The 24671-nt window shown below is 43.2% G+C and overlaps 1 protein-coding gene across 2 annotated transcripts in view; it reads right to left on the bottom strand.

The window, feature by feature from the left end:
- Positions 1 to 562: 562 nt before the first annotated feature.
- The window catches only part of SGPP2 (sphingosine-1-phosphate phosphatase 2), a 102703-nt gene continuing 78594 nt past the window's right edge, over positions 563 to 24671 (bottom strand). Inside the window, exons 1-4 of one of the 2 annotated variants that reach the window (XM_077290881.1) lie at positions 18597 to 18708; positions 11058 to 11237; positions 7078 to 7167; positions 563 to 2317 (exon numbers count right to left, since the gene is read on the bottom strand). In XM_077290881.1, coding sequence (XP_077146996.1) covers positions 1775 to 2317; positions 7078 to 7167; positions 11058 to 11231 — 807 coding nt within the window. In that variant the 5' untranslated portion in view covers positions 11232 to 11237; positions 18597 to 18708 and the 3' untranslated portion in view covers positions 563 to 1774. Of the gene's footprint in view, positions 2318 to 7077; positions 7168 to 11057; positions 11238 to 18596; positions 18709 to 24671 lie in introns of those variants that run through there. The other variant, XM_077290880.1, reaches the window with a different exon arrangement.

Raw genomic sequence — 24671 nt, 5'->3', positions numbered from 1 at the left:
CTGTAGTTATGTTAGCAGCTTCAAAGGAATCTGTCAATAGGATCACCGCCAACATTGTCTACATGGACATGTAGGTCATAGGAAGCTGAATAAAACGATACCTTCATATCTGGGATCAGATGTTTTATTCCAGAAAAATTCACTTTTTTTTTTTTTAATTTTATTTTTTTAATAAATCATGCAGCCTCGGGGACTTGAGCATATTATGCAAGCTCGACCAAGTTATTCAGGTAACACATTATCCAAGCACGTTCAATCACAACTAATGTGCTGCTCAGATCTATGGGCCGGACCCTGATCTCCCTCCCTTATAGACCACTTAGAGGGGTTGGTCCTACTAACAGATTCCCTTTAAACCTCTTCCCCAGTCTTGGTATTCACATTATGGGTTGAGTTAATTTTCGGCTTCAGATCACTCAGTAGTGTAAATCTTCACTGTCAGAACCCAGCTCCTTAGAAAACGATGGCCCAAGCTTTGTCCTGAGAGTCAAATGTCTAGACGTGGCTGCAGCAAGTCCATCTTCCTCTTACATCAGTGCATATTACAGTGCTCTTCCCCCAGTTATGTGCACAATCTCTTTTATTGGAGCAGGTACAATGCGGACATACAACTCACCGTGGGGGTCATGTGTACAGTCGCCCTGACGGTGATCAAACTATCAGTCTCTGGTTTATACGCTGCTTTGGATACATTCAGATCAGATCTGAGGACATAATCAGACAGACGATATACTGCTGCTTCATAAGCCGCATGTTACATCACCATCAGTAACCTACATGGCGTCAGGCAGACAATACAGAATCAGTGCAGTATAAATACTGTAAACCTTCACTTTGTACATATAAATTATCCAGCGTGCTCAATCTTATTTTTGAGGAAGGAGAATGTTTGTGATTTTTTTTTTTCTTCCTGCAGGGAACCAATCTTAAAAGGCGTATGTCCACCTCTGCCAAGACTGGTATAACGGCTCCTAGTCCCTGGCCACTGGAGGCTAGCTTACAGAAACAGCTGACAGCAGCTACACTCCTATCTCCTATAGCAGGATTCCCCAACTCCAGTCCTCAAGAGCCACCAACAGGTCATGTTTTCAGGATTTCCCTAGTATTGCACAGGTGATAATTGCATCACCTGGACAGGCAAGAATTCAATCACCTGTGCAATGTTAAGGAAATCCTGAAAACATGACCTGTTGGTGGCTCTTGAGGACCAGAGTTGGGGAACACTGTCCTATCGCACTATCGCAATGCTAAGAAAAGAGCAACACTTTTTCAGCAATTCGGGAGTTACACCAACCACGTAACTCGCATCGCTGTGCCGTTTCTCTTACTCCCGTGGCTGTTTTTGTAACCTCGCTTCTGGTGGCCAAGGCATAGAAGCAGGTATTCCCATCTCGGTCATAGGAATAACCATTTAAAAGTTTATTTTACTTAGGAAAGTGATCCAAATGTGGGATACAAATGCATGAAAAAAATTGTATGGAAAAAAGCATGTCTATTTCATACAGTCTTTCTTGGCCAACATATTAGGGTCCAGTCTTAATGTTTGTGAAGAACAGAACTGCTGGCGTGTGGAAGTGTCCATTATAAATAGTGGTGGAACCTCCTGCCTTGGTCCGGATGTCAGCCGATGACTGGAAATCACGAAACGTTAATGTCCGATATCCATGTTCAGCATGGGCATCCGAAACGTCTGTGTGTGTCTGGCACAGGACTGGACACTTCTGACCGATTTATGTTTGACATTAGCCTCCCAGTTCTGCTCTTCTGAGGACACTCATAAGCCCACTAGATAATAAAGCCAAGGAACCATTGAAGTGGCAACCACACCAATCGATAAATAAGTCACAAATTTATAGGGCACCTCAATCTCCAGCCTTTGCCTAACCAGTATGTCCTGTGTTGAGACTTTGTACCATGAACCTAGAGCTTTGAGAGACAGCGTCTTTGCAATAAACCGTACGATCACCAAAAGTGTAACGCCAAGAACAAACCTCAATACGTGCTGTATCAGCATGGGATATGTTATTGGAGGGATGCCAAGCGGGAAATCTCCAGATGGCACATAAGTCAGTCCTATGCGATTGATGATCCAAACACCTACACAGGTCCCTGCTCCCACGCTGAGTATCACGGTGGTGTCTGCCCGAGTGGTGCTGTAGTGGTCTAACCTTGGGTAGTTGTAGCTCAGAAGAAAAGCAGCAATGACGGCAAATACAGGACATATTGGGTTGGTCATAATCAGTTGGTCCATAAAATCCCATACTGGAAAAGTCACGGCTATAAATAACAAGGCGATCAGAACTCCACAAATCACATCCTGCAAGAAAAAAGGGGAAGGTAAGATTCCCGGGTGACCACATGGATAGGTTCAATCGTTAAAGAGCAGGTTTCGTTTTGATATTGGAACATGAGAACTTTATCATCTGGTTTTATTGTCTAAACCAGTATCACATAATCAAATTAAAATACTATGTTCCCATATATTGGGTATCGACTATAGGACCACAGTGGTGGACAGTAAGTCAAAGGAGCATAAACACTCAAGACCAGACCCAATATACATAGCCCATATGGCAGAGGCTATCAGAACAGGATTTTTTGTAGGACTGTGGTATACAAAAAACCTATATGTGGATAAACAAACTATGTTGGTATGATATAAATGGAATTATCACATTCATCTGTTTCATCCACAAGGAAAAACTGAGTTGGTAACATCATTGAGTGGATCTCCATCTGGTCCGAGGAAGGCAGAGCCCGGAGTTGGCCCTATAACAAGGTAGCCGTGTCGCCCCAACCCCAATGACTCCCGCCCTTAGGGCTCACTCACATGAGCAAAAATTGGACTAGTGCTATCCGATAAAAAAAACATCGGATTGCACTTAGCCAGTGTTACACAAGGGTCAGTGCACATCTGCAATTTCTTTCATGCTGCTTCGGCATGTGAAACCAATTGCCGCATGCTGTGATTTGCTGCAAGAATCGGATCTCATGCATGCACCCGTACAACTCTATGGGTGTGTGTTAAACATTGCGCTGGGTGATTCACGTGAATGCCGGCAATGGATGAGATGGAGAGATTACTTTCTCCGTTTCCCCTGCAGCTGTGCTGAGATTCTCTCATGCAATAGGAGCAGAGCACTGACACTCAGCTCCCGCTTGCAGCAGAGCTGGAGTCGAGTGTCATTAGCATTTTGCATCAGATATACACTCGTGTGACCCCGGCCTTACAAGGGCAGTCCACAGCTTGCCCTGTGCTGGACCTGCCCTATACTAGCCCTATGTGCCTCCCGATATGTTGCTCCCTTAATAGGTCCTCGGGATAGCATAGGCACGTATTGTATCAGTGGGCCCAGTGTCCGCTGCGCACTAGAGACCCTTCATGAGAAGAGACTGGTGTGGCCACTGCTGAGTGTTTTATACCTCCTTTGACTGTCCACCACTGTGGTCCTACAGTCGATACCCGATCTATGCGAACATATAGGCATTTTTAATCTGAGTATGTGATACCTACTTGGTTTTTTATCTTTAGACGTTAAAAGTTAAGTTATATGATAGTCACCATTGCTTTAACAACATTGTACTAAGCGAGGGATCTAGGAAGTGTAGCTACACATTCGGGCCTGGTGGCCTTTCCATATGTGTCTGTTGCTGTATTTCATAACGTTATCTCCACCAGTCAACAGCCAATTAATGTTGTTTAATATTATTTAGATCAGATTTATTACAGATAAAAAAAACAATAATTGCTAGTCAGTGTGTTGTTGTATTGTAAAAATAAAAAGCTGAAGCTCCAGTCTGCAGGTGGACTCCTCCATGCTGCTCTATTATAGATCCATAGAGCACAGATCCATAATGCGACATCGGTATAATACTATGGGCCTACAATATGCTTTCTTAGGATTCAGATTTCCCATGGAGGTGTATGGATGCCGTATTAACCTACAGCATGGCAGCACATCAGTTGCAAACAGCTCCATTGTACAGACTTCTAGGACTGTTATTTAGAGCTCAAGAAAGGTGTAAAATGCTTTAGAGCTTATGCATATGGCTCCATTGAAGATCTAAAAATCTATATGGCGCCAACATATTCCGCAATTCAACAGTTCATATACAAGTCATAAGTAATAACGTTAACGATAATACAATAATTAAAGCAAAATAATGATGATCCTGCCCGTAAGAGCTTACACTCTACAATGAGGTGGAGGTGACAAAGTACCGGGGCTTACTTACAATGATGGTCCAGCCATCTGGAGGAAATGGAGGGCAGATAAAGGCTGCATGAGGTAGTCACCAGCCAGTATGTGTGGTACTTTTGGGTGTGGTGGAGTTTAATGGAGAGTTATGTTCAGAGAAGTAGTGGCTGGGCTATATATAAAAGGACTTTGATTAGGGAACGTGATAGGCCAATCTAAACAGATGTGTTTTAGAGAGCACCTAAAACTGTGTAAGTTGTTGTTCCAATTTTTTGGGGTAGAGCATTCCAGAGTATTGGCGCAGCTCGGGAGAAGTCTCAGAGCCAGGAGTAGGAGGTACGGATTAGTGCAGAGGTTAATCAAAAGTCGCTTGCGAAGCGTAACGAGCAGATAGGCATATAACCAGAAATGAGGGAGGAAATGGGGAGCGGTGCGCTGTAGAGAGCTTTGTGGGTGAGAACAAGCAGCTTAAATTGGATCCTATAATGTATGGGGCAGCCAGTATAATGGCTGGCGAAAAGCGGACACGTCCGAGTACCGATTAGCCAGATAGACAACCCTGACTGCTGCATTAAGGATGGACTGGAGAGGGGAAAGTCGAGTGAGGGGGAGGCCAATTAATAGAGCATTGCAGTAGTCCAGGCGGGAGTGGATCAGGGCATCAGTGAGGGTCTTTGTTGTTTTCATGGTGAGAAAGGGCGGATTCTAGAGATGTTCTTTAGGTGTAAGCGGCAAGAGATTGTATATGGGAGGCGAAGGAAAGGTTATGTCAAACATAACACTGAAACAGCGCACCTGCTGCCAGGTCGTTATTGTGGTGCCACCTGCTGCCAGGTCGTTATTGTGGTGCCACATATGGAGAGGGTGATGTCAGCTTTAGGGAGGTCAGAAGATGGTGGGAGCAGAAGACGTTCAGTTTAGATCTGTAATATGGCACCCAACAGCAGCACATGGACTACCTATAGTGTGTAACATAACCTTTCAGCAAATAATACATGCCCTTATGCTAATATCCAAGTGTGAATACGAAGATATCATTCAGAAGCCTGGAAAGTTAGGAGACAACCAAATATATGCTTTTTTAGAAATGCAACTAAATTGATATTCCCATTTATTGACATCCATTGCCACCGCCCCGTTAAGGGCACTGTTCTTGGATCATAGGTGATAACTTGCTGATTGCTGGCCTACTGTCCTGCACTGGTCACTATTTGAACAGTTTGGAAAAATGTGTAAAATGATACTGAGCTTAATGCTTTAATGTACAGAAACATAACCCTTTTCCGGAAAAATATCTGATTTTTTAAATCTGTGTTTGGTAATGTGATGTATTCTAGCACTAGAGAGGGGCTTCAATGTTGCAGCGAGTGTGCAGGAATGATAGAACATGATTTCTCCATGAACCTCCTCACAACCCTCATTGGGCTTGTCCTTTGACATGCCGTCTAGTGGCTGACATTATAACAATACTGTAATTCTAGTAAGCATTCCCATCTGAATTTCAAAGCTCAGATTTCATGGAAACAATCTCACGAGACCTTCACATGATTCCCTCTTAAAAATCCTTTATGTGACTCCTCCAGCATTGCTTTCAAGACTTATTGACGATTTCCAATTGCCTGGTAGCCACACGAACTATGGTAATGTATGTGTCTCTGAAGTTTAATCCGCTCCCTGCTGGAAAAGGCAGCAAATCACTGGATTTTACTATATTACCCGGCTCCCCTGCTGTGAAGGGGCCAATGAATGCCATTGTTCCTCTCGGAGCAATCATTTCCATTGAAATATCCGTGGTACTCTCATTATGCGCTTCTTTTGCCCAAGGCTTTAAATGGCAATGGACAAGGCACGCTATAGAGGTATGGACGAGGGATATTCTTTAAAGTTAGCAAATCGCCCTACCAGCATTTAGAAGAGAAGCAACAGGGTCAAGAATATAGACAGAGAGTTGTCACATATCTTAACAATGATGACTGTGACCTGATTGACTTTATTGGTCAGTCCCATGTAACACTGCCATCAGGGTATGTATGGACTGGTGGAAAGACTATAATATAGCATATATTACAATTATGTTCATATATAGTACACTGTCTATGTACTAAATATTCATTTGTCATTGTCATTTTTGAGGAGCATTCATATCTTACAGGTTCTGAATGAATATGGAAAGACGATTGAGTGGGATCTGTACTTGCTCATCTATAGTCACTGTATTGTCAAAATGTCATGCAATTGATAAAATAACTTAAAGAGGTTGTCCAGGCCTTTTTTTTTTCTATGGGCCTAAAACCTAGCAGGCAGGTAGTTATTAACTACCTTGCTGTCGTACCCAGCACAGAGCATTCACTGACCGCTCCTGCTGGCGATTCAGCTGCTCCACATCAACAGAGCAGCTCTTCTTCTTTCAGGCTGCTCTGTTGATGGATTTTGACTTTTGACCTCAAGCTGATAGACATCCAGCTTCCCACAGTTTGGCAGCAGAGAGCCGGCTGACTATCGGCATAATGTCATCAGTCATGCCCCGTGAGTTGAGCAGAAAAGCATCCGCTGCTTCGTCAATGTGACGTCAGTAGAAGCAGCTTAGTCGCTGGAATGAGCGGTCTGTGACCGTTTTGCGCTGGCCGAGATCGGGCCAGGTCAACAGTCAGATAGTTAGCAAATATTTATCCAATGTGTTCATAGTCACGATATGGCTTCTACATCTACACTTCGTGGATGCTATTTCCATAGTATACATTTTTCATTCTGTCCAGTTGTCAGCTGGTACCATGCCATTCACAAGATCTAAAAATGGTTGCTTGACCTATGTTGTAACCATCTGCATGTATGGGGTCCATGAATACTAGAGCCTAGTATCTGATGGCTAACATCTTACCAGCACGGTGTGCATTCCTGTATATAGCCGGCTGAGGGACACTAGGGTGGAGAGGCAAAAAGCAGCCACAAATCCGAGCACAAAGGGGAACTGCAGGAAACAAAAACAAAAAAATTAAATGAGCGCTCGATACATCAGCTTTGCTAACTTCATGTTATTTTAGTGACTTTCAAAATAAAATAGGCTTATTTTTATTTATTTTGTATCATACATAGTACAAATTGAATGATGATTCAGAAATCACCACCAATTGATGTGAAAATGAATGGCCCAAAAATAATGTGATAATTGTAATTCTGGAAATTTGTTGCATCATGTATGCCATATATTATTTTAGCATTATTTCTTATAGCAGACCTAGGAAAACAGACAGAGTTAGCTGAATGGCTGAAACAGTGAACCACAGGCCGCAACATGCCCTTTCTCGCTGCCACCCTCTGCCACCGCTATCTGCATTGTCGGGATGCAGACAGCAGTGAATAGATTTGAGGAAGACGAAGACGACGGCTCAGTCCTCCACCAATCAGCATGTGAGACAGCAGATGCAATGGCGTCATTTTATCACATCAGTTGTGCACTGCTGAAACTCAGTGCACAGGAGCAGAGCGCCTAGTGACGGGGAGCGAGGTGACTATGTGGTATTTTTTTTTCATGTGTATAGGATGTTTACATATACAGTTCAGACCAAAAGTTTGGACACACCTTTTCATTTAAAGATTTTTCTGTATTTTCATGACTATGAAAATTGTACATTCACACTGAAGGCATCAAAACTATGAATTAACACATGTGGAATTATATACTTAACAAAAAAGTGTGAAACAACTGAAAATATGTCTTCTATTCTAGGTTCTTCAAAGTAGCCACCTTTTGCTTTGATGACTGCTTTGCACACTCTTGGCATTCTCTTGATGAGCTTCAAGAGGTAGTCACTGGGAATGGTCTTCCAACAATCTTGAAGGAGTTCCCAGAGATGCTTAGCACTTGTTGGCCCTTTTGCCTTCACTCTGCGGTCCAGCTCACCCCAAACCATCTCGATTGGGTTCAGGTCTGGTGACTGTGGAGGCCAGGTCATCTGGCGTAGCACCCATCACTCTCCTTGGTCAAATATCCCTTACACAGCCTGGAGGTGTGTTTGGGGTCATTGTCCTGTTGAAAAATAAATGATGTTCCAACTAAACGCAAACCGGATGGAATAGCATGCCACTGCAAGATGCTGTGGTAGACATGCTGGTTCAGTATGCCTTCAATTTTGCATAAATCCCCAACAGTGTCACCAGCAAAGCACCCCCACACCATCACACCTCCTCCATGCTTCACGGTGGGAACCAGGCATGTAGAGTCCATCCGTTCACCTTTTCTGCGTCGCACAAAGACACAGTGGTTGGAACCAAAGATCTCAAATTTGGACACCTCAGACCAAAGCACAGATTTCCACTGGTCTAATGTCCATTCCTTGTGTTCTTTAGCCCAAACAAGTCTCTTCTGCTTGTTGCCTGTCCTTAGCAGTGGTTTCCTATCAGCTATTTTACCATGAAGGCCTGCTGCACTAAGTCTCCTCTTAACAGTTGTTGTAGAGATGTGTCTGCTGCTAGAACTCTGTGTGGCATTGACCTGGTCTCTAATCTGAGCTGCTGTTAACCTGCGATTTCTGAGGCTGGTGACTCGGATAAACTTATCCTCAGAAGCAGAGGTGACTCTTGGTCTTCCTTTCCTGGGGCGGTCCTCATGTGAGCCAGTTTCTTTGTAGCGCTTGATGGTTTTTGCCACTGCACTTGGAGAAACTTTCAAAGTTTTCCCAATTTTTCAGACTGACTGACCTTCATTTCTTAAAGTAATGATGGCCACTCGTTTTTCTTTACTTGCTTTTTTCTTGCCATAATACAAATTCTAACAGTCTATTCAGTAGGACTATCAGCTGTGTATCCACCAGACTTCTGTGCAACACAACTGATGGTCCCAACCCCATTTATAAGGCAAGAAATACCACTTATTAAACCTGTCAGGGCACACCTGTGAAGTGAAAACCATTCCCGGTGACTACCTCCTGAAGCTCATCAAGAGAATGCCAATAGTGTGCAAAGCAGTCATCAAAGCAAAAGATTGCTACTTTGAAGAACCTAGAATATAAGACATAACAAAAAAGTGTGAAACAACTGAAATTAAGTATATAATTCCACATGTGTTAATTCATAGTTTTGATGTCTTCAGTGTGAATGTACAATTTTCATAGTCATGAAAATGCAGAAAAATCTTTAAATGAGAAGGTGTGTCCAAACTTTTGGTCTGTACTGTATATAGGAGGCTATATGGGAGCTCAAGCTGTATATAGGGTGACTATCTGAGGCACACACACTGTATATAAGGAGGCTTTGTGGGGCGAATTGTCTGCAGGAGACTACGTGGGAGCTCATATTATGTGAGAGCTCACTGTATATAGGAGGCTATGTGGGGTTTATACTGTATACAGGGGTTATGTGACGGCTCATATAGAGAGGTTATGTGGGGGCTTTAATGGTATATAGGGGCTGTGTGCTGGCTCATACAATATATAGGGGGTGTCAGCATACTTAAGTCTGCTCAATATTGGGTGAAACAATATTAAATATAAAATAATATATCAATATTGAGCAGAACTAATTTCAGCCTATTGGTTCGGCCCTCCACAACAGTCACGCTCTGTACCTCGGGAAAATTAAATTGCCCAACACTGACCCATAGGAACATTTTTAGTAAACACATAAAAAATATATTTTCCTTTCTTCACTGGTCTTCCACAATGTGAATCACTAGCAGCCATTTCACATCAGCCCTCTATTCTATATGGAAGTCCAGATGTATCAATAGCAAGACCCAATCATGCTAAGGGACCCCGTCACTGACTTCAGTTTCGACATATCTGCTAAATGCCTACTTCAGCAAGTTTGTAGGCCATTGTACCTTGTGTTTATGGACTTTTTTTCACTACAAATTATTGTATAATTTATAATTATTTGCTGGAGTCACTGTCCAATAGAAATAAATCGTTTTGTTTTTTTACAGATATTGGTCTTTGTTAGAGTTGAGCGAATATGTTTGGATTCGGTCGTGGAATATGAATTTGCCATATTCGTGCCATATTGCTACCCTATTCATGTCGAATTTATGTTTGATGCTCGATTCCGAACATATTTGGTCATTTCTACTCCCATAGACTCCAATGACGTTCGGTGAATATTGCAAAAACAATGTACGCCACTGATCGTCATCGGAACTGAATTTTGAAAAATTTGCTCAACTCTAGTCTTGGCATGTGTAAATGTAGCCTAAATAATCTACGTACCTGTATTGGCCCATCAAACATGCCCTGGGTAACTGGTATCCCTGTTTTTCAGAATTGATCAATTCATATTTGGCCATTTGGTTCCAGGTTTCATTCTCATAAAAATTCCAGTTGAATTAAACAAAATGTTTCACGTTGAACTGTAGACACAATGTTAAATTGGCTACACAGCATAATAATACTAGAGAAAGAGCACGCCCCACGATAGCTCAGGACAGGTTCCTCCTGTGTGAGATGTAAGGACACCCTGCTCTGTTCTCATTGCAGAGGGAATACAAGTTGCCAAGAGCACAACAGATACAAGTGTTTACCGACACCTTTGAGCTTTTATCTCCAATCACCCTCCATTAAACTCAAGGGGAGATATGGAAACAGTGATATGATCAGCATAACCACCATTTCAGACACCTCAAGTCTTATAATTGGCGGGGATCCTAATAGTGGTCTGATTTGCAACTTATTTTACTTTTATGGCATATCTAGTCACACAGATATGGCCTATGAAGAATAGTTTCATCCAAATACATCCATGGTCTAGATCCCATTCACAGCTATAGACTGTTGTGTAGTTTACTACAGATATCAGGTACAATTTTCTACTGTTTCAATGTGGACATTAATCCATCTTTATTCAAACAACTATGAAACAGTCTCCAACCTGGTATCGTTCCATGGTGGCCAACAAAAAAGTAAAAGAGATAGCAGTGGCAGCAATGGCATGAGTTGATGGCATGCCATATTCAGCTTCTACTCTAGTTTCCAGCTTCACCACTGGAGGACAGGAGGGTCGAGGCCACTTTAGAAGATCTTTAGAAGCTTGACCTATGTACATGACAATCTGAAAGACAAAATTCACATGTTAATTCTACAGAAACATACGATTAGCTGCCAACCATTAGATAATGTACACAGGGAAAACTATAGCCTATATGTAAATATTAGTGGTCCAAAGATGAACCTGCAGACCAACCTCAATATTGTATAGACACTATTCTTCAGTGAGTGCAAATATATCCCTAAGCCTATAGCCTAATACATTTTATCTAGCCACATAATGTTTTAGTTTTGGGTCATAGACATTAAAAGATTAGGATTTCCATAGGATACAACCAATACACCGCGCTCCAAATTATTATGCATATTGGATTTAGGTGTCATAAAGATGTCATTTTTTGCTTTACAAATAAACGCTTTGGATCACTAAAATCAATCTCAAACACCCTTGGTAATTAGTTTGCCAGGTGAGCCCAATTAAAGAAAAACAACTTGATGGGAATCTTTCACCAGGTTTTTGCTCCATATGAGAGCAGCATAATGCAGGAGGATAGACCACAATTCCAGTAATGTGTCACTTACTGAGCTGCTTGCTGTCCTTTTGATAAAATCACGGATTTATAAGCTGCAGCTCTATCAGTTCTCTGAATGCTGAGCTCTGTATAACCCCACCTATACCTCCGATTTGCTGCTTCCTGAGTACACTGTACATGGGCAGAAAGCAGCCAATCATTGGTTTGGCGGGGTAATACAGAGCTCATGAATATGAAGGACTTCCTGGCAACAGGTTTACTAGTCCTCTAGTGACCTACTGCTACGGAAGCAGTGATTTTATCTAATCTACACTAAGCAGCCCAATAAGTGACACATTTATGGAATCAGGATCTATGGCTCTACATTAGGCTACTCTCAGATTAGCTGGCAAAAACCTAGTGACAGATTCCCTTTAAGAAGGATGTTCCACGTTATCAAGCAGGAAACAAGCTTCAAGCAATATGAGAAAGAAAAAGGATCTCTCCGCAGCCGAATTCATCAAATAGTGAAATTCCTCTAACAAGGTATGAAAACATTAGATATTTCATAAAAACGTATGCGTGATCATCATATTGTGAAAAGGTTTGTGGTGGATACAGAGCACAGATGGGTTCATGCAGATAAAGGCATAATGAGAAAGGTTTCTGCCAGACTGATTTATCGAATTAAGAGAGCAGCTGCTAAACTACCATTACAAAGCAGCAAACAGTTACAGTAGTTGAATCTGCTGGTGCCTCTGGAGTTCTGCAAACCTCAAGGTGCAGAATCCTCCAGAGGCTTGCAGTTGTGCATAAATCTACTATTTGGCCACCCCTAAACAGTTCTCACAAGCAGAAACGGTTGCAGTCAACCCAGACATACTTAAAGACTAATTTTAAAACAGTCTTATTTACTGATGAGTGCTGTGCTACCCCGGATGGTCCAGATGGATTGAGTGGTGGATGGCCGCCATTTGCGAGCAAGGATGAGACGTCAGCAAGGAGGTGTTGGAATCATGTTTACAGTCCCTGAAGGTGTGAAAATGAATTTGGCAAAGGATATATAGAGTTTCTTATTGACCACTTTCTTCCTTAGTACAAAAAGAAGAACCGTGCCATCAGTAGCAAAATTATCTACCTCTGCGTCATTAGCTGCTATGGTCATAAAAGGAGAGAAAGTCATGGCTTGGCCACCATCTTGCCCTGACCTCAACCCTATTGAGAACCTTTGGAGTATTCTCAAGCAAAAGAGCCATGAGGGTGTGAGACAGTTCACATCAGAACAGAAGCTCCTGGAGGCTATTCTGACATCCTGCAAAGAAATTCAAGCAGAAACTGTCCAAAAACTGAAGTTTTTGAATGTTTTGTTCAACATCTTTATCAAATTATGTAGATTAATGAATTGAAGGTAAACTGATTAAATTTGCTAATGACACAAAGGTAGTAGGGACAGCCAATACTGGAGAAGAGAGAGGATTAAAAAGATCTAAGCAAAATGGAACTGTGGGCAGCAACTAACAGAATGGTTTTTAACCGGGAGAAATGCAAATTCCTACATCTGGGCAAAAAAAAAAAAAAAAAGCATATACAGAATGGGAGGAACAGCAACAGCACAAGAGAAAAAGATTTGGGTACACTAATAGATCACAGATTGCACATGAGTCAACAGTGTGATGCTGCAGCAAAAAAGGCAAACAGTTCTGGGATGTATTAACAGAAGAGTCTAGATCACGTGAAATCATTACTGCCCTCTACTCCTCTTTGGTCAGACCTCTTATGGAATACGGTGTCCAGTTCTGGGCACCACATTTTAAAAATGACATGAACAAATTGAAGCAAGTTCAGAGAAGAGCTAACAGAATGGTGATCTAACTGCAAACAATATCACATGAGGAACTGTTAGAGGATTTGGGAATGTTTAGCTTGCAAAAGAGAAGACAGAGGAGACTTAATATCTGTCTACAAATATCTCAAGGGCCGTCACACTGTAGCGGGATCAGCTTTATTTTCATTTTTAAAAAGAAAGACTAAAAGCAATGGGATGAAACTGAAAGGGAGAAGATACAGATTAGAATATTAGAACTTTTTGACAGTGAGGGTGATCAATAAGTCAAACAGGCTGCCACGAGAAGTGGCGAGTTCTCCTTCAATTGAAGTTTTCAAACAGAGGTTGGACAGACATCTGTCTGGGATGGTTTAGTGAATCCTGCATTGAGCAGGGGGTTGGACCAGATGATCCAGGAGGTCCCTTCCAACTCTACCTTTCTATGATTCTATAAGTTCAATGAATGCAAGAATTGTGAAGGTGACATCAATGAAGGGTTCTATGTTAACATGTAACTTGGCCTGTTAAGAGGTTTTTGATTGAAAAAAAACTTTAGATTTCAGTAAATGTGACCTCTCAGGGTATGTTCCAATGGTCGGTAAACGCTGTGGGCTGGACACTATGCCCAATGGTGAGATCCGGCCCTGGAATCATAAAAAATGAATTATTTCTTAGCTCAGAGTTAACACCAGGAATAAAACAAGTCAAATGGGACATGTAACACCTTACGTGTTAAAAAATAGGGTTTTTTTTCGTGTTTCCGATGCTGGAGCTCATCACCTTTTCCCACATTATTTGCTCGGGGATGCCGGCCCCGAACATCCTTACATTGGACACTCCCCGAATCCATGGACATTTCATCACAGTTTTTTGAGAAGAAGATGTTTTTCTTTTCCTTTGATTGTTTGATACAAATGGATTGATGCAAAAATTAATGACCCAAAAATAACACAATAATTGTAATTCTGGAAAATCACCACATTTAAGCAGGTTGAGATCAATACTACCTTGATTCATCTAAGATATGGAACTTAGATGATCAAGAAGAATCTTTACCATTGTTACAACCAGCATTTATTGACCATAGGTTTAAAGAGCTTGATGATCCAAATACAAAATATACACAATATTTTTTAAACATTTTTTAAATGTTTATCATTTTCTCCATTCGATTCTCAAGTGGCCAGATCACTTCTAACCTTATAATGACCCGAGTATATTTACAAGACGCTTGTTCATATAGGTTTCCCTTTGACCACATTTTTCTGTTCTGATCAATACTTTCCATTGATTTCCAGAGGATATTTATCTGCAATTGTGATGTGAAGGTGAGATATATCCTACGTAACCATAATGACTGGGCCACTTCGCCTTCTGTGTGGCCAAACCCTACTGCCAATTAATAAAAGGTGCCTACAGGTTTAACAAGACATTTGGTCAACAGACAGAAGATTATAACTAACAGCAGATGGTTCAGCAGATTGTATTAAATTTATTATAACAGGCGTAGAAATTCACAGATGCAGGGTGTACTTATCAGTCGCCAAGAAAGACTCTCTCTCCAAGCACTTTTATCCATGTACATAATGTTACACATGGTCAGGATAGCCAATTCCCACCATTATTTTTTCTATTAACAGGAATATGTCTCCCCGAAAACAGAGGTTACATTCATATAAAGGGACTTAGACACTATGAAAATCATAATTGTGATACAGATTTTAATTTTGTTTTATGTAAAAAAAAAAACAACAAGTTTATTACACAAATAAATTAAGGGAATTTGGTGTACCCTCAGAGTGACAGGAGCTCGGTGTACTGTTCCATCTGATCAAATTACTAATGATCTCCTCTCCCGTTGTGGTGATTGACACTCATGCATCCTGCTCATGCCAACACTGCAGGAGCAGAAAAAACATCCACAATGTCAGAGTGTGGGTGCTGTTTGGTCATCGGTTGCCCTTTGCTGTGCCATCCTGTGTGCTGCAAGCGGCTGCTGCAGACAGAATTGCAGCATCAGACAGTGCCCACACAATGAGATTATGTGAGCTCTCAGCTCCTGCAGGGATGAGGATTCAATACAGACAGTGCTCCTTGGAGTGCTATCAATAATAAAGGGAGGAGTGAAGGACAATTTAGCAGGCACCGAGCACTTGGTCACACCAAGGGTGCACTGAGGAACCCATATTTACATATGCAATTTTTTTTTTTGCATAAAACAAGATAAATAAAATTTACAGTATAAGTATAAACCAAAATAGAAAGAAGTTGAACTAGCAAAAAAATGTATAGGAGCCAAGCATCAAAGGTATTTGCAAAACCATACCCCCCAATAAAAATGATACTTGTACTGTGTATAAAAATAACTAGAGGCAGCGCTCAGTGTAAAATCTGAAATGATTGATATTTATTGGACCCAAGGCAACTTTTTGGTTCACACTATGAATAGTGATGAGCGAATATACTCGTTACTCGAGATTTCCCTAGCAACCAGGCAGCCCCCACATGTACTTATGCTGGCTAACAGATGTAAATCATTCAGCTGCGGCGCTAAAAACTAAATCTCCGAGCACTAAAAAATACTCGGAGGACCCCCGAGCGTGCTCCAGAAACGAGTATATTCGCTCATCACTAACTACGAACTAAAATGCTTGCACACGGACCAATAAATATCAATCGTTTTTCCACTTTATCTACCTGGAGTGCTGCCTATATTAATTTTATATACATTAGGTATGATTTTTATAGGGGTCAAGTTCTCTATATAAATGTATACATTTTCAGTTTTTGGGGGGACCGACTCCCTTTATGAAAAATAATCTCAGTCTATGAAAGTTTACAAATGTAAAATGATAAAAGATTGTATCAAATAGGTTACCTCCATATATACATACAGCTCTGGCAAAAATTAAGAGAACCACCACATGAAAACCCTGTCATGGGCAGCCCAATCTCCAGACCTGAACCCCATTGAAAAACTCTGGAATGTAATCAAGAGGATGATGGATAGTCACAAGCCATCAAACAAAGAACTGCTTACATTTTTGCGCCAGAAGCAGTGTGAAAGACTGGAGGAAAGCATGCCAAGACGCATGAAAGCTGGGATTAAAAATCATGGTTATTCCACAAATTATTGATTTCTGAACTCTTCCTGAGTTAATACATTGGTATTGTTGTTTGTAAATGATTATGAACTTGTTTTCTTTGCATTATTTGAGGTCTGAAAGCACTGGGGTTTTTTTTGTTTTTTTTTAATTTTGACCATTTCTCCTTTTCAGAAAAAAAATACAAAATTTATTGCTTGGAAATTCGGAGACATGTCAGGAGGAGTTTATAGAACGAATAGAATGGTCCTTTCAGCCCCTACTATTCATCTATAATTAATGACAATCTTTTATAACTGTCAAGTATGTGGTTGTGGAACCACCATGCCACGGTGTAACGAGAGCCTGGAGCGGCATGACTAAGCGACCACCTAGGTCTTCACTAGAGCCCCAGTGGACGCCAGGTACCACTCTAGGACAGGCCCCAGAGCTGTAGCAGCTGACCCCCAAAAGGGGTGTGGGGAAGCAGGGATGGATTTGGAGACTCAGGACAGCCAAAAACTGGATAGCTGCAGGACGGATACTGCACGGCTGATTAACAGAACGGTGCTGGCACACAGGAACAGAGAGAGCAAATGTCAGGAACGCAAAACGGACAGGTGCGGGCTCACAGGAGCAGGCTCAGACTGGACAGGTGAGGGCAACGGTACAGGTGTGGACAAGGTGGATCGGGATCTGGACTTGGTATAGGCAGGATGGAATCAGGAACAGGCTCAGACAGGACGAACAGACTCAGGATCAGGAGGATGGAAGGGAAAACAGATGCAGATACAGGCAGGACGCACTGAAACAGGATCAGGAAGCAGGGATACAGGGACCTTACAGCTAGGCACACTTGTAACAAACTAGAGGCTGAAGTTACTAAGGCACCTTCCTATAGGGGAGAGTGCCTTAAATACATGATATCTCTCAGCCAATGGCTGGAGACGTTTTTCAGAAGTGCGCACTGCACCTTTAAAAGGCGGGGAGTGCGCGTTCTCTAAGAACACTCCCAGGAGACCTATGCACCATATGCAGGACATAGAAGGAAGTAGACGCTGTGGGGACCGGAGCAGGGCGGACATGTGAGGGAGCACGCCGATGCCCCTACTGAGAAAATTCAGGAAAAATCGTGCAGGGGTGCAGATGCTGCTCTAACAATAATTTTCTACATCATGTCATTTCGCAGTTATTTTCCTTAGACATTTATACTTAAATTGACAACTGAGTGTCACCATTTCCTTGGGAAAAGGGGTGAGTGATAGCAGGAAACATTGGCAAGTGTAAAATGCAAATAAAACACTACAAATTGCATTTTCTTTTAAGAGTGAAGTCTCTAAAGAAACAAAAATCTATTTAGGCTATATTTAAAGAGAATATATCAGCAGGCTTTTGCTAGGTAATCTGAGGACAGCATGAGGTAGGGGTTAAAGCACAGATTTCAGCGATGTGTCACATGTCCAGCTGTGTGCTGTTTACTTACGCTGAAGGTTTTCTCACCTGGTGATCATGATTGTCTGGACTACATCAGCGCATGCATGCTAGTCTGACTCCACCCCCTCGTGTGATAAGCAGCTCACTGTCTATAAACAATGCACATACAGAGCCTGGGGGCAGCTTTCTCAGCTCTGCTGCATGATAAGTCTAAGAACTCCGTGTGAGAACGGCTGCACCCAGTAATGTAAGTGATATATCGTTGGATTCAGGGTCTGTCTGCCTACGTCAGACCGCTCTCAGATGAAGTACAAAAACCTGTTGGCAGTTTCCCTTCAATGAGGCGTCCTCTATGGCACAGGGAGGAGGAATAGGCTTCGCATTAGTGGATGAATAAATGCTATAATGCCTCTATAGATCTATTGATATCACCAATAATCCAAGAATTGCCCATTTTTCGACAATACATGAACAATACACATACTGTATGCAGTCACTAGCTCATTAGCAGGGCAATTCTATGCCAGATGATCATTAGCTCATTGGCAGATTTATTTGTTATCTTTAACCTTAGCTGGATTCAGGAGATCGGCAATTCACAGGGAGACGAGCAGATTCCCTGCATAGAACACATAGGAAGAAGCCTTTGGCTGCGACTCCGGTACCTCCAACAGACGTTTCTATGGTAACAGAACCAGAGAAGACTCTGGGCTGACGAAGTGGCTAAAAATAAGTCTGGCTGTAGAAGGAGAAACATAGGAAGTGAGGGAGATCAGGCATAGACTGGAAAGCAGACGGCCGCATCCCTGTGTGCGTAGTAATGGCGTAGGTATGGGGCGGCCATAGCCGTGTGCACAAGTACATGAGAAGCATTAGAAAAGGATTCTGCAGCCACGGACAGACGGTCAGGATAGGAAATAGGCAGGTAGACTAGCAGATGCCATACTAAATATACTCAGAACATTAGGAAATTCAGAAGGGTTTGTATTGTAGAACTTTTCTCTCTCTTTTTTTTTTTTTAATTTCCAGTATATAATTCCATAAAACAAAAAAACACAGAAAACACTTAAAACTATTCAAATTTCAAGGTTGCTTCATGCTGTGCTGAGGAACGCTTCACTCCCATGTCTGTTTATTTTCTGCTTGTTGATGGGCGCTGTGCTGCTAAATGACTGACCATCCGGACCATGGATAGCCCAAAATGAGCGCTCTCCAATGTTGCTGTATAAGGCCATGTTCACACGTTGTGTTTTTGATGCATTTTTCTCTGCTCTGTTGGCCCTAAAGAGGCTGCTTAGAAAGCATTAAGCTACTTACTGGTAGCGGCATTTTTCAGAGGCCCATGACAGCACTACGAGAGAGGGGATCCGCCCATTAGGAACAGAAAACCTACAGATACAAAAGGGCGGCACCTCTCCCCATGCATCAGTTGTATTTCAGAGCCTGAGAGGACTACCGCGGTTAGTGGCACACAAATATACATTATATACAAAAAATAATCCATTGCATTGTAACTAGATACCACACGTGAGATCTATATATCTCATTATATACATTACAGGAAGTGCAACGCCCACGTGAATAGGGAGGGAACTAAGGGTGCTGTCATGGGCCTCCGAAAAATGCCGCTACCAGTAAGTAGCTTAATGCTTTATTCGGACTCCCATGACAGCACTACGAGATATTTACAGAGATGTAAGCTACCTTAGGGAGGGACTATAGCTTGTAGCACCCTTAACCCGAAGGTGAGATCAGAGGAGAACCCCAAGTCCAACCGATAGTGCTTAAAAAAGGTGGAAGGGGATGACCACGTGGCTGCCTTACATATCTGGTCGATTGATACTCCAGATCTTTCCGCCCAGGATGTAGCCATGGGCCCGGGTGCAATGCGCCCTCAGATTCTGTGGAGCCGGACCTCCACCTGTAGTATAAGCCAGAGAGATAGCCTTCCTAATCCACTTCACTAGTGTGTACTTCGATACTCTAAGCCCTTTTCTAGGACCTTGGAAGGATAAAAATAACGCATTCTCTCTCTTCCAAGCATCAGTGACTGTGATATATTCTAACAGGCATCTCCTGACATCCAATGTATGGAGTATCTCTTCCTTAGAGTTAGAAGGATTAGGGAGAAATGATGGTAAAACTATCTCCTGTGACCTGTGAAAATGTGAGGCCACTTTTGGCAAATAGGCTGGGTCTGGTTTGAGGACTACTCTGCCCTGTAGAAACTCTGTATAAGGGGAAAGTCTAGAGAGCGCCTGTATGTCCCCTACCCTACGAGCAGATGTTATTGCTGTTTTGAGGGATAATAACTTAACTGAGGCTGAATGTAAGGGCTCAAACGGTTCCTTAGTCAAGGCTGAAAGGACTAAGTTGAGATCCCAAAGCACCGACCTATTCTTGTGTATAGGTCTAGCTCTACTAGATGCTTTAATAAACCTTGATACCCAATAGTTACTAGCAATGTTACAAGAAAACAAGGCCCCTAGGGCCGAGACCTGTACTTTTAGCGTACTTGTAGATAGATTTAGCTCTAACCCCTTCTGCAGGAATTCTAAAACCTGATTAATTGGTATCCCCTCTTCAATATTAAAATCTGAAGAGGCCAGGAACTTCCTCCAGGTTCTAGAGTAGATTTTTGTTGTTATATGTTTTCTACTCTTCATAAGGGTATCAATTAAATTTGGGGAGAAACCTCTGCTTTTTAACAACGACCTCTCAAACTCCATGCCGTCAAATGGAGTCGATTCACTTGTCGATGGCTGATCGGACCTTGATGGAGTAAATCCGGAATGTCCAGGAGTACCCAGGGGTCTTCCACCGACATGGTCCTGAGCCAGGCAAACCAGGCCCTTCTGGGCCAAAATGGGGCGATCAGTATGGCTCTTGCCCGATCCTCTCTTATCTTTCTGACCACAAGAGGCAATAGGCCCAGCGGGGGGAACGCATAAGCCAATCGGAAATCCCATCTGATCAGGAAGGCATCCACAGCCAACGGATTCTCCCTGGGATTTAGGGAACATAACTTTCTTGTTTTTTGTTGTCCTTGGTGGCAAATAAGTCCACCTCTGGATGACCCCACTTGCGGACAATCATCTCGAAGATGTCTCTGTTCAGAGACCATTCCCCTTGTTTTAAGGTGTTGCGGCTTAGAAAGTCTGCTTTTATATTTTCTTTCCCTCTTATATGCAATGTGGTTAAAGATAGTAAATGGGTCTCTGCTGTCTGGAGCAGGCGGTCCGCTACTTCCATCAGAGATTCGGAATGTGTTCCACCTTGGTGATTTACGTAGGCAACCGCCACCTGGTTGTCCGAGAGGATCTTGACATGGTGACCCTGTAGATATATGAGGAGTTTCTTAACTGAGAATTCAATCGCCATTAACTCTCTGTGATTGGAAGAGGCTGACGTTTGGGGGTCCCATAGACCCTGAACTACAATGTCACCCATGTGTGTCCCCCACCCTGCGGGGCTGGCGTCTGTTGTTATTACACGAGTCACATGCGTCACCCAGGGAACACCTGCTGACAGTTTGTCTTCTTCTAGCCACCATCTAAGAGATGTAAGAACTACTGGACTCAATATGACCTGACCCTGCAAGGACCCTTGTAAGGCTCTATCATTATCCAGTACCTCCGACTGTAAAGGTCTGGTGTGGAATTGGGCCCAACAGACGGCGGGAATACACGAAGTTAGGGATCCTAACAGTGACATAGTCAAAGGGTCATGGCCGGTTTATTAATCGCCTTTAACACCTGTTGTTGAATATGCAATAATTTATCAGGTGGAAGACAGCATTGTTGGGTCTCTGAATTTAATAGCAGCCCTAGGAATCTCTGAATTTTTAGGGGCTGTAATCGGGATTTTTTATAATTTATAATCCAGCCCAGACGTTCTAGTTTGGTCGTAGCTGTCTTTACTTGTGAAAGGCAATGGTCTGCTGAATTCCCCACTATAAGGAAATCATCCAGATAAGGAATAATGAGGATATTGGACTCTCGCAAGTGCACCATGACCTCAGCGACTACTTTAGTAAACACCCTAGGTGCTGCTGAAAGGCCGAAAGGAAGAGCTCTAAATTGAAAATGGCGAACTATTCCTCCCATAGACACCGCTACTCTTAGGAACCTCTGGAAGTTCTCATGGATAGGTATATGATAGTATGCATCCTTTAAATCTACAACTACCATAAAGCAGTGTTTGAACAACATCTTTATTGTTGAACTGATTGACTCCATCTTAAAGGTTTTATTAACCAGGTACTCATTAAGGGACTTAAGATTTATTATAGTTCTAAATGATTTATCTGGTTTTTGAATCAGAAATAGAGGAGAGTAGAATCCTCTTCCTCTTTCTGATTCTGGGATTTCAATCAGAACCTTCTTGAGGCATAAATTCATGACCTCTGCTTCCAAAGCTGTCTGTTCAAGGGTGGAAGAACGTAAGGGGGTTATCTTAAACTTATCTCGAGGCCAGTGATTAAATTCCAGTCTCAGACCATCTGATATAATGCCACGGACCCAGTCACTATTTGTGATGTCAGACGATGCGGAAGAGAAGGCTGCCAATCTCCCTCCCACAGGGATTGCTAGTCATTGGTCTGGTTTTTTACATTCTTTTGAGGAACGGCGAAACATGTAGCCCGTACCTCTCCTGCGTCTATCCTCCCATCTAAAATTATCTCTAGAAGGTGAGGATACGCGTTTTCTTCCACGACCAAATCTCCTTCTGTTGAAAGGACGACGATAAGATGCTGATGACAAATTAGGGAACTTTTTCTTGTCATCCCCTGCTTTTTCAAGCAACTCATCCAATGTTGGCCTGAAAAGATATTCCCCTTTGCATGGGATAGCGCAGAGCTTGGATCTTGATTGAATATCTCCTGACCAACACTTCAACCATAAGGCTCTACGAGCCGCGTTGGAAAGTTCTGCTGCTCTGGCCGCCATTCTGACTGAATCTACAGAAGCGTCTGACAGGAAGGCAGCAGCATCTTGAATTACTGGGAGCGCATTCAGGATTGTATTCCTGGAAGCGCCTTCTTTAAGTTGGGACTCCAACTGATCTAGCCAGACCATTAAGGATCTGGCTGTACATGTTGCGGCCACTGCCGGTCTTAAAGATCCGGCCGCCATCTCCCAGGTACCTTTAAGGAAGGTGTCTGCCTTCCTATCAAGAGGATCTTTAAGGTTCCCCATGTCCTCAAATGGTAGTGAGGCTTTCTTTGATGCTTTTGCCACCGCAGCATCTAATTTAGGGGCCTTGTCCCAGGTATCAACAGCCGCATCCTCAAAGGGATACCTGCGCTTTAATGCTGGTGGCAACGAACCTTTCTTTTCTGGTTTCTTCCACTCCCGGAGAATTAAATCCTGAATTTTCTCATTCACCGGAAAGGATCTACGTCTTTTATGATCTAACCCGCTGAACATTATTTCCTGTCTGGAAAGTTGCGTTTTAGGCTCCTCTAGGCCCATCGTACCCCTGACCGTTTTAACTAATTTATCAACCCGGTCCAGATGTAGACAAAATTGGCCAGAGTCCTCTTCTGATGACGAGGAAGAGGGAACAGAACCATACGGATCATCTCTTTTAAATTAGCCGTACTCGCAGATTCTTCCGCTACCTAGGGGAGGACAATAAGGGTGATACCTTCTATCTGACCTGATGTCACTCAACCCATATTACTCCTGTAGACCTCACCGTCTGCTGTATACAGGAGGCACATAATTGTTTGGGATAAGAATCTGGTAAAGGCATTCCACATAGGGCGCACTCCTTATGTTTCGTCTTTGCACTTTTCTTCCCCTAGAATGACAAAGTATAAGGGGCCCGCGTCACTGAGTGAACATTCACGTAGATCACTTACCAGCGTACGCCAAAAAAGGTACCGGAACACGAGGGGGTTCTTTCCCAGTCGATGCTCTTGATCCCTGCTTGGATGAGCTCTTACGACTGGACTGGTCACTTCTGACATGCTCCTTCTCCATGGGCATCTGTCGCACTTCATCCAGCAGCTGAGGCTGCTGCTCACCATCACTCTCCATGATGAAGATGTGGCCAAAAGCAGGGCTCTAAATCCGACACCTGCTTAAATCCCCCTGAATTCCGGTCAGCAGGCTGCCTGGCGCCATTCCCATTAGTCCCTGCTGATCAAGCTGCAGCTGGGAGGTCAGTGGGGCTCATGACGAATCCGGCGTACAGGAACGATGGGCGCCGCCATCTTGGATCGACTGCGCATGCGCAGTCACCCAGCGACCCGGAGGTGCCCGCTGACTCCGCCCCTGACGTCACCGCAGCCCGCAAACGCTCCAGCACACGCTGAGAGCGGTGCAGGATGCCGGAAACATACAGCAGCGCTCCAGACGGCGTCCACCTCCCGACGCTGCTACCTCACCACCCCGCTGCACTGCCGCATGGACCCGAAGGGGCGGCTATACTTACCGGCGCTTAGTGGAGACCAGGAATCCTCCGGACTCTGCTCCCTGCTGCAACATGCCAGCAGTCCAGCCAGGACCACCGTGGCGTCTCCAGGGACTCCCGCACCGGCCGAGGTAGGAGACCCCCCCCGCTACCTGATTCGGCCGGCCGGCCTGGGATCCTTTATTATTCATCTGTAGGATCCTGTCCCTTCAGGAACAGGAAAC

Source organism: Ranitomeya variabilis, chromosome 2 (assembly GCF_051348905.1).
Source record: "Ranitomeya variabilis isolate aRanVar5 chromosome 2, aRanVar5.hap1, whole genome shotgun sequence".
NCBI classification, from domain to species: Eukaryota; Metazoa; Chordata; class Amphibia; order Anura; family Dendrobatidae; genus Ranitomeya; species Ranitomeya variabilis.
Note: the sequence above shows the minus strand (reverse complement) of the source record. Positions and strands in the feature narration are given on the sequence as shown.